Raw genomic sequence first — 15264 nt, 5'->3', positions numbered from 1 at the left:
TGCACCGGTGACGACGCATCAATAAATCTTTAGAGACTTGGCACGGCGTCCCGTGGTGCTGCGTCCCGTGGTGCTGCGTCCCGTGGTGCTGCGTCCCGTGGTGCTGTGTCCCGTGGTGCTGCGTCCCGTGGTGCTGCGTCCCGTGGTGCTGCGTCCCGTGGTGCTGCGTTCCGTGGTGCTGCGTTCCGTGGTGCTGCGTCCCGTGGTGCTGCGTCCCGTGGCGGAGTCTTGGCTTCCACAAAGTTAGCACAGAAGAGATCGTGGCCGGCCACGGGCGTCCCTTCCGCGTAGTCCCGCTTCTCGTGGAAGCCGCCATCTTTTGGGATGAAGGACTTCTCTATCGAGTAGCGCTCTGGTCTATGTTGACGCTCGTGGAGTCTCGAGACTCATAAACTCGGGGGGCGCTGTAAGCATTAATAGAGGGGGCTCTTGCTGTCGGTGAAATACCCCCCCCAAAAAAAATCTTCCCCCAAATGAATCCAAAATCCAAGCACCTTCACCACGTTTCAAGAAGTTTTATGGAACGTCTGTTAACCCCCTGTGTGTGTCATTCCCACGAAATGCGTTGCCCACGTCTGGTGCTCAGAGGGTTAAAACAACATTATCAGTACTGCTGGGAAAATATTTTTTTCTTTATTGTTGTTATTTCGGGTTAATCTGGTGTAATTTGTGATTTTATTTATGATTTGTAAATAATGTTAAATACAGATTTTCAGACATTTAAAAAAACAAAAAGGTTTAAGACGTTGAGCACAAAGCGAGGGGATTTTACAGAAAATTGTCTTTTTTTTTTTTCTTTTTTTGTCTGTTTTATATATTTGTCACCGTTTTTTTGTGTGTTTTTTTTTTTTTTTTTATAACTTCTTTAGATGACTTGCAGGTCCGGACTATAAATATATAAAATGTATTTAATTGGTAAAAAGCACCTCGACTCGCGGTTTAATAAGAATAAAATTTTTGAGAATTCTGAAGATGTATTTTAATGTTTTTGCTTTCCTTTTCTAATCGCCGTGGTGACGATATATCTTCTTCCTGAGTCAGATGATGCGTTTTAATCAGAATCACGTCCTTTTCCCCCGTCGTCTGAAGTGTAATCCTTGTTCCACGGATCCCCTCGGCTGGGAGGCTGTTCCACTACAACCATAATCCATTCATCATCTACAACCTTCTCAGCAAAGTTTATTTTTGGCAAAGAGTCGGCTTTAAACTGTCCTGAATGAACTAAAATTCTTTGTGCAAAGAGTCTTATCGCCATAGCAACCAATGTAATTTTTGGCCCTTTGGTCCTTTCCACTGGTTGCTATGACCCCTTTTTACCAGAATCCTTTTTTTTTTTTTATAATTTTATATAATGGTAAATGTTTAAAATGTCTTTTTTTAAAACCATACACCTGGCTGGCTATCTTTTTTTTTTTTTTTTTTTTTTTTTTATATATAAAAAATTGCTATTTTGAGACTTTTAACGGAATTGTTGCTAATAATAGCGATTAATACTCAGATCCTTTTGTTTCTGATGCCGTCGCAGGTCAGGCGATGTTATGAGTAAATTTTCTCTATTTCTCTGTAACCCCCTTTTTAGGAGAAATGGTTATTAAATCCTCCATTATCTTTTATTCAATATCCCAAATTAATTTAAATCGTATAAGTTGCTCGGGTGAAAATAAAAGTCACTTCTTTAGGTCGCCGGCGCGTTTCTTGATATTTGCAGTTAATTGCCGAAGTCTCGCGGGTTTCCATTGAAATCGGTTGACTTTTTTTTTTTTTTTGCTTTTTGACAATTTTTTGGGTTTTGAATTTCATGAAATCGCCTGAAATGTGTTTGAAGAAGATAAATGCGCGGCCGGGGGATTCTCCGGCACTGAAGATGGACCTGGGTGGGTTTTTCCGTCTCGCTATCTTTCTGTCCAGATGGAGCCCCCCGAGCCCCCCGAGCTGGAGGCCGAGATAGCAGAAGCCAGAAGTCTTCCTTCTCGAAACGCCGAGACCTCAGTCTATGAGCCGCCCGAAAAGAGCGTTTATTTTACGAAGAATGTAAAACGTGCGTTTGCTTGGAAAACAATGATGTAATGATGTCATCAAAAACGGATACTTTACCGGTTAACGAGATTAAACGAGCGGTGACTGAATTTATAACGAGGTGTGTTATCGAGGTGTATTTGGGTTATTAGTAATCGTTACACTTTTGCCGTCTTGAGCGTTGTTGAACTATCGCTTTACGATAAAAGGCAGAGCCAGAATTAGAGGCTCCTTCAGCTGCCCCCTGGGGGTAAATGGAATTCACGAGACTATCAGAGATTACGAGCTCCACAGACAACGAGGTTAGACCCTTACAGCCCCGTATTGGGGTCACTGAGTTAAGTCGTATACCATAGAGAGGAAGAGGCTGAGATCCCTCCTGCCGGCAGCGATAATAACGTCTTATCCGCTTCATAAAGCTGACGGAGGACGCCGTTGCTCGGTTCCTGAACGTCCGTCCCGCGTTACAGATGATTCGTTTATCAGAGCGATTAGACGAGGAGCTACCCAGGCACCGCTTCATCCGTAACGGATCCGCCGCGTACCCTTAGTGTGTCGGCCGTCACGTAGACCGCCCCGGCCGGGAAGCCTGATCTCCGAGATGCCTCCTCCCGCCTGCTCCTCCGAGCTCCCAAAAAACGAAGGGAGTCAGATTATTTCGCTCTTAATCCGCGAGAATTCCTCCCCGAATAATAAATTGATAATAGACCATGTCAGGTTCTTTCTCGGAGACGGAGACCCTCTAACACTTAAACGGGGGCACCGATGGCCGTTAATCGGGGGCCGCAGCTGCACGGCTGCTCTGAAAATGTGTAATAAAGACATGAAACCCAAAGCCAGAGACTGGGGTAATTGGCGGGGGTGCGATGCGGCCGCGCATGTGCTCAGTCAGATGTTTCATGGATATTGCGTTTTTAATTTCCGCATCATTTTACAGCTCGGAACGTAAATTCCGCTGAAATATCAAATTAAACGCGATTTCGTTCAGAAAAACCCAAACGGCGCGTTTTATATTATACCTTAAATGATGTATTTTTGCCCGTTTCTGTATATTTTTCGTGGGGTAATCTTTGACTTTTTTTGCCCGTCTGATTTTTGCCCCCCCCTGCGCGGTAACGAAATGCTGATGGATCCGCTGATGGATCCGCGAGCGGGAAGCATTTGATGAGCGAGACGTTTTCTTTGTTTTCTTTGTGTTCCTGCCGGTGATACTCGTTACTTCATTATTTCACAAACCATTTCCCGCACCAAACAGTCGCTTTTGAGGATAATTATGATCATTTCAGTAAATGGGATATTTCCAGATGCATTTTTGTTTTTGCGCCGGCTCCGGGGTATTTAACCATTTGTTTGCCGAAGGGAATGTGCACCCCATTCCTGTAGGATCTTTATACCGTATGTCGGAGCCCCGGGAGCCGTCAGAAAAGTCTCATTCCACCAAATAATTGTTTTCTAGGATTCTTCCCGTATTAATGGCTGATCCGGTCCTCGGGAGACTTACTGGAAGATGAAATCCATCGATTGCATTTTATCTGCGATCCTCGAATTTAGAAGAAAGCGTCAGAAAAACGACAATGGCTTATTACGGATCCTCGGAAAATGTTCCTTCTCAGGTGAAAAACCAGCCTGGAGAGGCTACCCGGTCGCAGTTCCGCCTTTGGAAAGAGATATTTGGGGATATTATTACTAATATCTTTATTATTATTACTCATATTATTAATAATAAGGACTCTGAGACTCTGTGTTGGTAATAAAAGCCGGGACTTGCGCGTTTCTCTCGGAGCCGCGTAAGGTGAGAGGGTCCGGGGAAGAAAGCTCTCTATCTGTGAGACGCCGCTCTCCTCAACACAAAGCCGCCATTCATCGCAGACACAATGGGGCGCGAAACCTCCTTCCAGGTCGTGCTCGCCTTCTCTCGCTGCTCCCACCATGCACCGGCGCTCAAACCCAGCAAGTAATGGGTTAAGTTCTTTGTCCTCAGAATGAAAAATGATGCAATAAAAAGAAAAAGTTCAGGTTCTGTAACTTTATTAAACTTCATTAAACTTCACCGATTTCTGGGTTTGTTTCGTTGACATTTCCAGAAGCTGTTAATCCGGACGCCGGCGTTATACGTTATTCGATCAGAAAAGGAGACTTCCCAGGATTTAAAGGGGGGGGTTGTGGTGCAGAGACGGAAATAATAACAATAATAATAATAATAATGATGATATCATCACTTGGTCTCTGACTTTGGGGTTCGTTTTTTCTCTTATACTTTCTGCGATGACCTCACAGCGAGCAAACGGACAGGAAACGAGATCATTTCTCGGGTTGGTGGATGGATGGATGGATGGAGGGTGGATGGGTAGGGATGGATGGAGGGTGGATGGAGGGATGGATGGAGGGTGGATGGAGGGATGGATGGAGGGATGGATGGAGGGTGGATGGAGGGATGGATGGATGGATGGATGGAGGGTGGATGGAGGGATGGATGGATGGAGGATGGGTAGGGATGAAGGGTGGATGGAGGGATGGATGGAGAGGATGGATGGATGGAGGATGGAGGGATGGATGGAGAGGATGGATGGATGGAGGGTGGATGGGTAGGGATGGATGGAGAGGATGGAGGGATGGATGGAGGGTGGATGGAGGGATGGAGGGTGGATGGGTAGGGATGGAGGGAGGGGGGGTGATTGGGTTGGGTTTGTGTTTCTGTAGATAAAGGTTTATCACAGACATCCAGCAATGACAGTCGATGTAATGTATGAACGCGAAGCCCCCTGATCTGCCGCAGTCTGCGTTTTGGTGACTTACCGGCAGATCTGGTAATGAGTCCCCCGCGTGGGGCTATTATCTGCCCTCCTGTCTCTGAATTACCCATCAGGCACAGGATGCAGGCGAGTCGGAGGGGATTCCCTGCAAACGGGGAAATTATTTTTACATGCGTTGTGTTTTAACGTCGATTGTTTGAATATTAAAAACTAGTTTTATTGTTTCGCTCAAATAAAGCTTCAGATTTCTTTAAAAAAAAAAAAAAAAATTCCAATTGTCCATAAAACAAACTGAACTGGTCTATGGTGGCTGAACCAGGTTTATTTCTTTGTATCATTTTTCTAATTCCGACCCCCACCTGCTGATCCTCAGTCACCCCGAGTCAGGCGCTGGGTGATGATGTCATATCCGTGAGCTCCCAGGCATTACCCCGAGGAGCTGGATCTGGGTTTCTCCCTGTGCATGCCTGAGAAAGCTCCCACATCTTCAGACTCAGGGGAGGTTCAGGGGACGTTATTTGGGGGCGCTCAGCCATAAAGTACGAGGGTCACCTGGTAATCCCCAGTCCGGCCCTCTGTTGGCCCCTCGTACTGAAGGGTTAATGTGCTGACGTGAGATGAAATTTCCCAACTTAGTCAAAGTTCCAGTTTAAAGAATGAAACGGAATTCCAAGCCAAGTCTCCGTAGCGACAGAGCAAACACGTGAATTGTGAACCATATCGCCATAGTAACACAGCGAACCATCTGACTGCAGTTTGTGTGCTGTAGCCCCGCTGACCCTTCCAGCCCGAATAGGTAGCGGTGACCCTAAGCGGCGTGTAACCCCCCCGGGGACATAACCCGCAGCTCAGGCTGCAGCCCCCACACAGCTCGGCCCCCACGTTAGATGAACACAGATTCTGAGAACACCGGCCCCGCTTCCACTCCTGCTGAGCCTTGGGCGGCGGGGATGGCACTCGGTGGGTGTCCGCAGTACCCCGCGCTGGCCGGCAGAGGGCGCTCACACACCCCGCACACCGCTCTCAGGGGCAGATCCAGGCAGATCTCTCGCTCCTTAACTGTTTCTGTCCAATCCAGATTACAGATTAATGCCCCAGCAGGGCAGGATCCGGGCCAACCCCCCCCCCAGCCCCCATGCATCCAGAAAGAAGATCGCTGGCTCATTAAACCTCTGACAGGGCTGGGATCCAGCAGGTAGGGGCAGATTCCCGGTGTGCTCCCCGCAGGAGCCTCACCTGCCTCCCTCTCTGCCCTCCCCGGGTGAGGACGGGGCTCCGGGAAGAACATGCAGCCCGCAACAGCCTCTGTTCTGGATCTTTCAAGGATCACAGAGGGAAGAGAGACCCCAGGTAAGCAACAGCCCCTGCTAATACCCCAGCATGGGGCCAGGTGAGGGGCAGGACTCCACCAACTGCCCCTCACTCCCAGCAGGGCATTACCACCACTGGGGCAGTTAAATCAGGGGCTGTGAAGGTGTCACCCTACAGAATACACCGACTTCTTTTACCTGCTTGTGTGCTGGACTGCAAATTATACTATCCCATGAACTACAAAAGGTTAATACTTTATTGGGGTTATATCCCCCCCCCAGGGAATGGGTTAATGATAGAATTAGTACTGTATTTATGTGTTTAACCAGCTGCATGCCAGGGTCTTGGGTACAGCCTTCCACTCCGGCACTCAGAGGGTTAAAGTGCAAACATACTGGGGCATTACTGGTGGGGCTGTATTTAGTCCCATATGGAGGGGTCTGATAAAGCAGCTGGGGGGGGTCGCAATCTGCACATTGTGTTCTTTGTATCAGTTATTGGGGGTTACATTCGCATTAACCCATTCGAGGGCTTTAACCCATTTGAGGGGCTTTTTGTTGCTTTAAAAGATTTTGTGAGCCAATGTGGGGTCTGCGTGGGGTACTGGGGGGTATAATTATAGGATTCAGGGCAATATCTCCAGCTGGCGTCCACCGACCCCCCCGGCTTTCTCATCACGACGCGTCCGTGTAATCGATACCCGTATCTCACCCTCTCTGCCACGGGATTTCTCGGACCTTCCGGTCTGCAAAGGGGTTTTATTTTTCTGATATAAACATTAAAGGGTAACGTATCGGGGTCCCGGGGGTCAGCCGGGGGTCAGCCGGGGGTAAGTATTAAGCGCGGGTCACGAAGTGTCAGGCGAAGCCCACCGCATGCCTCTATCTTCTGAAATCCCTGGCGGCTTCTGTGTCCTTCGGGCGACTCGGCAAACATTTACCCGGCGGGGGCAAAACTCCTATCCCTCGGCGGCGTGCGGCCACCAGCGGCTCCGCGTGACGGGTCACCAGGAATCACACGTCTAATGAGTGACCGCAATCGTTATCAATTGACTTTGTTGGGCGGAATGTGCCGGCGCGGTGATAACTTTTTGTAAACGATTGGAACCTCTTCTGGATTAATAATCAGCGTTCCGGGTCCGAGGGGGAAGATTTGGGGCGCAGTCATTGATTTCCGTTAAATGCATGCGATGGCGGTAAAACATTTATCGTGATGTAATATTATTCTAGATCGCCTGTACGTTAGCAGCGGTCCTTCCCGCCGTCCTTCCAGAGATGTCTGGGGGTCTACGCGGCTGCTAACGGATCCAACCTGACGGAGATTGGGCTTCGTTGGGGGTCTCACTCCAATGTCCCCCCCCGGTTAGATCCGCTGTGACGACTCTTCGGGGAACGGTTCCTGATCTCCGCGATGCGTTTAGCTCTTGAGTTTTAGCGATCCGTTCCCGGGCGAGAGATCCGCGGCAGAGAATTCTAACCTCGGCGGATAAACGGATTAAAGTAAACGCGGCAGATGACGGCGATGGCCGCGCTCCGGGAGGGCGCCTGTGTTGCCGGACGCGTTGTGTTGCCGGACGCGTTGTGTTGCCGGACGCGTTGTGTTGCCGGACGCGTTGTGTTGCCAGTCGCGTTGCTGGACGCGTTGTGTTGCTGGACGCGTTGTGTTGCTGGACGCGTTGTGTTGCCGGTCGCGTTGCCGGATGCGTTGTGTTTCCGGACGCGTTGTGTTGCCGGACGCGTTGTCGGACGCTTTGTTTTGCCGGACGCGTTGTGTTACCGGATGTGTTGTGTTGCCGGGCGCGTTGTGTTGCCGGGCGCGTTGTGTTGCCGGGCGCGTTGTGTTGCCGGGCGCGTTGTGTTGCCGGACGCGTTGTGTTGCCGGACGCGTTGTGTCGCCAGACGCATTGTGTTGCCGGACGCGTTGTGTTGCTGGACGCGTTGTGTCGCCGGACGCTTTGTGTCGCCAGACGCATTGTGTTGCCGGACGCGTTGTGTTGCCGGTCGCGTTGCTGGACGCGTTGTGTTGCCAGACGCGTTGTGTTGCCAGACGCGTTGTGTTGCTGGACGCGTTGTGTTGCCGGTCGCGTTGCCGGACGCGTTGTGTTTCCGGACGCGTTGTGTTGCCGGACGCGTTGTCGGACGCTTTGTTTTGCCGGACGCGTTGTGTTACCGGATGTGTTGTGTTGCCGGACGCGTTGTGTTGCCGGACGCTTTGTGTTGCCGAGCGCGTTGCGTTGCCGGACGTGTTGTGTTGCACTTCTTGTTACCCGTTGCTTTATCTGCGGACCTGGCGCGCCCCGTTTGCGTCTCCGTGGAGAGTAACCGCTGGCCGGTATCTCCGGATCCCCGGAAGATCATGGGAAAAGTATTTCTGAAGCGAGCCGTGGAAGTAATTGTGATATTCGGTGACGTTTAAGGGCGCTTAACCCTTTTATACCCGTTGGTTCCGATGTGACAGATCTGGGATATGTAGACCCCGGGGAGCGCTCACTAAGCCGGCACATTTTCTGCCGGGTGCCGGATGCACAGAAACGAGCGGCTTGCAGTCGCACAAAATGCCAACTCATGAAAACAGGAGCCAAAAGCATCGAACATCTGGTCTAGAACTCATTAAGGGCGACGGTTTGCGCAGGCAGGGCCATTTACTCCAGAAAATGTACCCCTTGTGGCCCTGGGTAGTTGGGTTAGGTGGCAACTTAATTTCCCTTGAAATGGGATAATAGCTGCATTAATCAGCCGTTCCGGGGGTCCGAGGGGGAGAACGTGGCATTTAGAACTGTTTTTTTCTCTAAAAGGGGACTTTTTTTGTTTATTTGAAGCCTCATCGGCTCCATGTTTTCTCCAAACAAAACTTTCATATGAAATACAGAAATATCCTCTATATGGGGGGGGGGGTCTGTTTGCCTGGATATAAAATATTATATAATAACAATGAAATAATAATAATAATAATAATTAATAACAATAATAATATGATAATATAATAATAATTAATAACAACAATAATAAAATAATAAAATGTTATAATAATAATATTTATAATAATAATAATAATAATATTTATAATAATAATGATAATAATATTTATAATATGTATAATAATATTTATAATAATAATAATAATAATAATAATATGTATAATAATAATAATAATATGTATAATAATAATAATATGTATATGTATAATAATAATAATAATAATATGTATAATAATATGTATAATAATAATAATAATATGTATAATAATAATAATAATAATAATATGTATAATAATAATAATAATAATAATATTTATAATATGTATAATAATAATAATAATAATATGTATAATAATAATAATAATATGTATAATAATAATATTTATAATAATAATAATAGTAATAATAATAATAATAATAATAATATTTATAATATGTATAATAATAATAATAATAATATGTATAATAATAATAATAATATGTATAATAATAATATTTATAATAATAATAATAGTAATAATAATAATAATAATAATATTTATAATATGTATAATAATAATAATAATAATATGTATAATAATAATAATAATATGTATAATAATAATATTTATAATAATAATAATAGTAATAATAATAATAATAATAATATTTATAATATGTATAATAATAATATAGGGTACGCAGCACGAGGATAAAGCTTTCACTAAGACCCGGTCCTAAGAGACGCTTTAAGAGGATCACCGGCTGAGATTAAAAGCTGATTTTCTCCGCTGCGTCTCTCCGTGGAACGCGTGAGAAACATCTTTCTTCTGATTAGAGATCGGGAACAGATAGAGAGGGGGAAGTTCCGGTACCGGCTCTGGGGGCGCGTTTTGGGTCTGGGATTGATGGGCGCTCGGTGATCAGAGATTAAGTTGGTGTCTCCTTTGGTCTTTATGTTCCTGGTCTGGTGGGGGCAGATCGGCCCCATCCGGCCCCCGTCTACTACCGCTGGAGTGAAATTTAGCACCAGGGGACATGGCGCCAGTAGCCAGCATTATGGGGTACGAGCCCCCAATATAATCCAGCTCCGTCCGCCCTGCTGTGTTAAGAGGACAGTCTTTAACAGAAGCCCTCTCTGTATTTACAACATTAATTTATTTATATCGTGGCCCCCGCTCCCTGTGAATGCAGGAGACCGGCATTTATTCCACCCCACCGTAATCATTCTAGTGCAGATCCTGTGAATTCTGGAAACTCGTTGTAATGAGATGCCGTTTCTCGCCGTAACGTTGCAGAAAAAGCTGAGTCTGCATTAAGAAGCCGGAGCCTCGCCGCGCTCTCCTCACCCGGCGCTCGGAATGAGAATCCGCTTTTTTCTCCTCCGTTTAATCCGCGCCGCGTTAGATCCGGAATTTCAATTCCCAAAAGCTGCCAGCATCGCAAATTCAAAGCCTTTTCCTGTATTTTTTATCCTTTTCTTCGTCCGGCGGCTGATTATTTGATGCCGGGTTGGATTTTGGGGTAAATGCTGCGGTGGCTCCGGCGCATCCCATGCAGATTCTTCAAAGAAAAAGATCCATTCAATTCGGTGTTTTTTAAAATTCTGCGGAGGTGTGTGTGATGTCACTGATGCCCCATGCACTGGGTGTGTGATGTCACTGATGCCCCATGCACTGGGTGTCCGTGATGTCACTGATGCCCCATGCACTGGGTGTGTGATGTCACTGATGCCCCTTGCACTGGGTGTGTGCGTGATGTCACTGATGCCCCATGCACTGGGTGTGTGTGATGTCACTGATGCCCCAAGCACTGGGTGTGTGTGATGTCACTGATGCCCCATGTTCTTTGTGTGTGTGATGTCACCGATGCCTCATGCACTGGGTGTGTGTGATGTCACTGATACCCCTTGCACTGGGTGTGTGTGTGATGTCACTGATGCCCCACACAGAGAGGATACGGCGGGTCGGCAGAACCCCAGCGCTGGGTAAGCATTCATTAGCGGATCGGTGACCTCATCACACGGGGAGTCATTTAATTGCGGTTCAGGAGCTCAGGCAGGTAAACGGCGACCGGCTGGGCAGGAGGAATAATGAGATTTATTGGGAGCTGAATCTGTGCTGCTCGATCCGTACAATAACCTGATCCCCAAATAATGATCTCCTACGGGAGACGCGCTGGAGATGTTTGGAGCTGTTTGACCCGGTTCTCTTCCTCCTCTCTTTCTTTCCTCCTCTCTCTCTTTCCTCCTCTCTTTCCTCCTCTCTTTCTTTCCTCCTCTCTCTCTTTCTTTCCTCCTCTCTTTCCTCCTCTCTTTCCTCCTCTCTTTCCTCCTCAGCATGAATTAGTTTCGTTTGCAGACGTTGCCGGATTCTGATGTTCTCCACGTTCTTCAGAACATTTTTCGGTCCGTTGGATGGACTCTTTCAGTCTTGGTGGCCCCTTGGCCACGGTCCGGTCGTTGGGTTCTCCGATCCGTAGCCATACCTGCCGCTCTCTGCTTCCTCCTAGGACAATGCCGACAGGTCGTTCCCCCGGAGTCCGGCTCCTTCCACGTTCTTCATGGGAACGGTACGTCCGTTGGGTCTGTCGTGGGGTTCCAGTGCTCCCCGATGCACCAGTTGGTGGGCGAGGGAACGACGACGTGTGTTTGGAGAGGAAACGGCGCGGCGTGGACGACGGGGACCCCAACGTGCAAAAGTAAGGAAGCCTGTAGCTCATCAAATGGATGAACCCAAAATGTACATTTCTGAGGTGGTTCACTGTGAAATGCTTTGGGTTTTGGGTGGTCGGCCATTCGGCCCCCAACCAGTCGCCCGTTTTTCCTGCCCTTAATCAGTCGTTGGTCTCGTCTTTGATTCAGGAGCCGTATGTCTATCCCATGCATGTTTAATTCCCTCACTGTATTACCCTCTACCACTTCTGCTGGGAGGCTGCTCCACTTATCTACTCCCCCCAGTAAAGGGCTGCTTTTGAGAAGTATATGGAACGCGACAAACCCCCCATGACCTGGAGCATTTCTGCCTTGAAAACACGCGCTGTGAGTCATTCGTTGATAGCGGCCCAATTCCTGACAGATGGACGGACTCTCAGTTTATCTCACACCCCAGCTGTTCTCGCGGCTCTGTATCTATCACACAAAAACAAGGCGCAGGGGGGGGGCATTATTTACATAATAGGGGGCGGGTCCCTGCATTATTTACATAATAGGTCTCTTCACCTTGAAACAGTCAGCGACATCTCAGGGGCTGCCAGAGCTGAAATTCGGGGGGTTTCACCCAGATACGTGAATCAGACCCCCCCACTCACCCCGCGGGGTAGAAAAAGTCTCTTCCCACCAAAAAAAATTCTATACATTTAATGAAAACCGTTAGACTTCTGTATATTTTTTAATTTGTGTTTAAAATGAGTAATCTGCGGAGTAGATGTATGTAGGCTTTCTCTCGCTGCACTGTAACACCCCCCCCCCCCCGGATTATCAGCAGTCGGTGGGAAATTCATCGGACGTTTATTCCGCATAATTTCCCATTTATGTCCAAAATAATTGAACTTTACATTTTTTAAAGATCTCCTGTTAATCTCGGTTTTAGCGCCCGGAGCGCGCCGTCTCGTTTAATGGAGTTTGTGGAATGACGAGGTGTTTTTCGGCGTAGTCGCTCGGAGCTCTGAGTCACCGCTGACGCCGCTCCCCATCTGTCCGCTGCCCACGGAATCACGACTGAAACTTTCGGGACAAATTAATCACAAATAAAAGAATTTTGAATAAACCAAAAACAGACTTTGCTCGGGGGGGGGGACGTATGAATGATGGGGTTACCGCTGCCCTCCCCTCCCCCGGCTCCCCCCGGCCCCCGCGCTGTCACTTTATACAGGGGAACGCCCTGGCTTTTAAAATAAAAAAAATAATTAAAATAAATGAAATACGTAAAATATTTTTTTGATATAAATATTTCTGGGAATGAGTTGTTTTCTGCTTTTTGCATTTTTTTAGCGCTGTTGAAATCCGATGCGCTTGGATTTAAGGTCGCGGTAATCGCCTCCATCGTGAGCTGCGCTGTCATCCTGCTGATGTCGATGGCGTTTCTGATTTGCTGCCTCGTCAAATGCATGAAGAGGAACGAAAGGAAACGCTCACAGAGGTAACGGGAATAGATGAAGGAGTCGCGGCTCCCGACGGCCTGAGCTCCCCGACAACCTGAGCCCCCCCCCCGACGGCCTGAGCTCTCCGACAACCTGAGCTCCCCGACAACCTGAGCTCCCCGACGGCCTGAGCCCCCCCGACGGCCTGAGCTCCCCAACACCCTGAGCCCCCCCGACGGCCTGAGCTCCCCAACAACCTGAGCCCCCCCGACGGCCTGAGCTCCCCGACAACCTGAGCTCCCCGACGGCCTGAGCCCCCCCGACGGCCTGAGCTCTCCGACAACCTGAGCTCTCCCACAACCTGAGCTCTCCGACAACCTGAGCCCCCCAACGGCCTGAGCCCCCCGACAGCCGCTCCAACACATGACGCGCTTCACAAATAAAATCGGGACATGAGTTGTATGTCAGATTATTCCCCCTTGGGTGACGGCTGAGGGTGATAGGCGGCGGTGGAAATGTCTCTGGAAAGCGATTCCGATTAACGATGATTTTGTGTTAATTAACTGGAAAGCGAATAATGAAAATGACAGAAAACAAACCTTCTCGGCCCTTAATCTCCAGACGCTGGGAAACTCTGTGATGTCATCTGGGTTTAATGCAGCGAGAATGTGGGGGTTACTGGGGCCCCCAACACAATTTACCCCCCGATAAACCCAAACGGTGATAACGGCGAGTTTAGGAAAGACCTTCTTGATCCCGAAAAGGTGGAATTTTGGTGAATTTAGATTTCCCGTTCCCTTACTTTTTTTCGAATGATGTAATAGTAAACGGGAGCTGCATGCGCACAGGTGAGTTTGTAAGAACTCCTTCCATCCTTTAACCCTTTGGGGGGTTTTCTTTCCGCAGAGAGAAGGTCGTCTGGCATCAGATAGACTGCGAGGAGCTGGAAAACATGAAGGGCCGGAATAATAATAATAATGCGGAGCGCCGGCGGCCCGCGCTGGACGACTGGCTTAATATGGTTTACGAAAACCGCGGGTTCTGCAGGTGAGGAGAAAATAGAACGACGCGCGGCGGAGATAAGACTTCTGTGACGCGACCAGACGGCGATTGGACCAAACCGTGCTCTGCATCAGTTACTTTGTAACCTTTAATGTATAAACAGGTAGTCTGTGCAGTGCTGGACCTCCTGCCGCCATTCCACAGATACTTCTGTTCGGCTAAACGGGGCCTAGCGGCCGGCAAGGGCCCCGCCGGATCTGTTCTATTACTTTGTTTATTCCGCGAGGCGCGGGGTTAACGGCCCCGTTACCCACGTGTGTCCTGAGCGTAGAGACAATACATACTGACCTGGGGACGTGGGCTAGAGGTCACCCTAGCTGTGTGCCAATGTGTAGCAACCCTTCGGCACTTAATGGGTTAACGGTATTTATTTTACAGATTTAGATCTTTTCAAGCCGTTTTTTTGCCGGCTGAGGTTTCCGTTCAGCGGATTTCACTTCCTTTCAATAAAAGAGACAGGTGTAACCGGAAATTCAAAAAACAGAAACCCTCAGCCTCGTGTGCTGAAATCTTCATCAAAACCAGACAATGCGGGGTGGAACAGCCTTCCAGCAGAGGTGGTAGAGGGTAATACAGCAAGGGGATTAAACATGCGCGGGATAGACATACGGCTCCTGAATCTAAGACGAGACCAACGACTGATTACAGCAGGAGAAACGGGCGACTAGACGGGGCGACTGAGGGGCAGATTGCGCTCCCACCCATTCGTGGGGCAGTTATATACGGGGGGGGGCTGTGAAATGATGTGTTTGGCTGTTTAATGTTCTATGAATGATGTAAACGTCCCACGTTTCCTCCGCCAGGGGCCACGAGGCGCGGGCCGGGAGTTCACTCACCGCTGGCTGCACGGACGGTAACCGCGCATGCTTTCCAGACAAGCAGATATCCGGCCAGCACTTTGCCCCCGGCCGCCACGTCTCGGTGCAGACGGTGAGTGGCGTCCACGTGGTGGAGGTGTACGGCAGAGACCAAGACATTCACCGGCGATACGAGTGACGATACCGACGGAGCCGAGGAATCCTGTGCCTTAAAACTGCCTGCGGCGCTCCCGGCGCGTTTCACTCGACGTCAGCGCAAGCGAAGTGC

At 48.5% G+C, this 15264-nt stretch overlaps 1 protein-coding gene across 1 annotated transcript; it reads left to right on the top strand.

Moving 5' to 3' along the window:
- Positions 1–5996: 5996 nt before the first annotated feature.
- On the top strand, positions 5997–15264 carry SUSD3 (sushi domain containing 3). The gene is made up of 5 exons (XM_053469889.1): positions 5997–6119; positions 11548–11736; positions 13028–13175; positions 14023–14163; positions 14982–15264. The coding sequence occupies exons 1-5, from the start codon at positions 6056–6058 to the stop codon at positions 15172–15174; spliced, it is 735 nt and encodes a 244-aa protein (XP_053325864.1). The 5' UTR covers positions 5997–6055; the 3' UTR covers positions 15175–15264.

Source organism: Spea bombifrons, chromosome 6 (assembly GCF_027358695.1).
Source record: "Spea bombifrons isolate aSpeBom1 chromosome 6, aSpeBom1.2.pri, whole genome shotgun sequence".
NCBI lineage: Eukaryota > Metazoa > Chordata > Amphibia > Anura > Pelobatidae > Spea > Spea bombifrons.
Note: the sequence above shows the minus strand (reverse complement) of the source record. Positions and strands in the feature narration are given on the sequence as shown.

Excerpts from the sequence above, each read along its gene's own strand:
- SUSD3 (XM_053469889.1), top strand. The coding sequence starts at position 6,056 with ATGCAGCCCGCAACAGCCTCTGTTCTGGATCTTTCAAGGATCACAGAG. Across the intron at positions 11,737-13,027 it reads GGGGACCCCAACGTGCAAAA|CGCTGTTGAAATCCGATGCG; the intron begins GTAAGGAAGCCT and ends GCATTTTTTTAG. Across the intron at positions 14,164-14,981 it reads GAAAACCGCGGGTTCTGCAG|GGGCCACGAGGCGCGGGCCG; the intron begins GTGAGGAGAAAA and ends TTCCTCCGCCAG.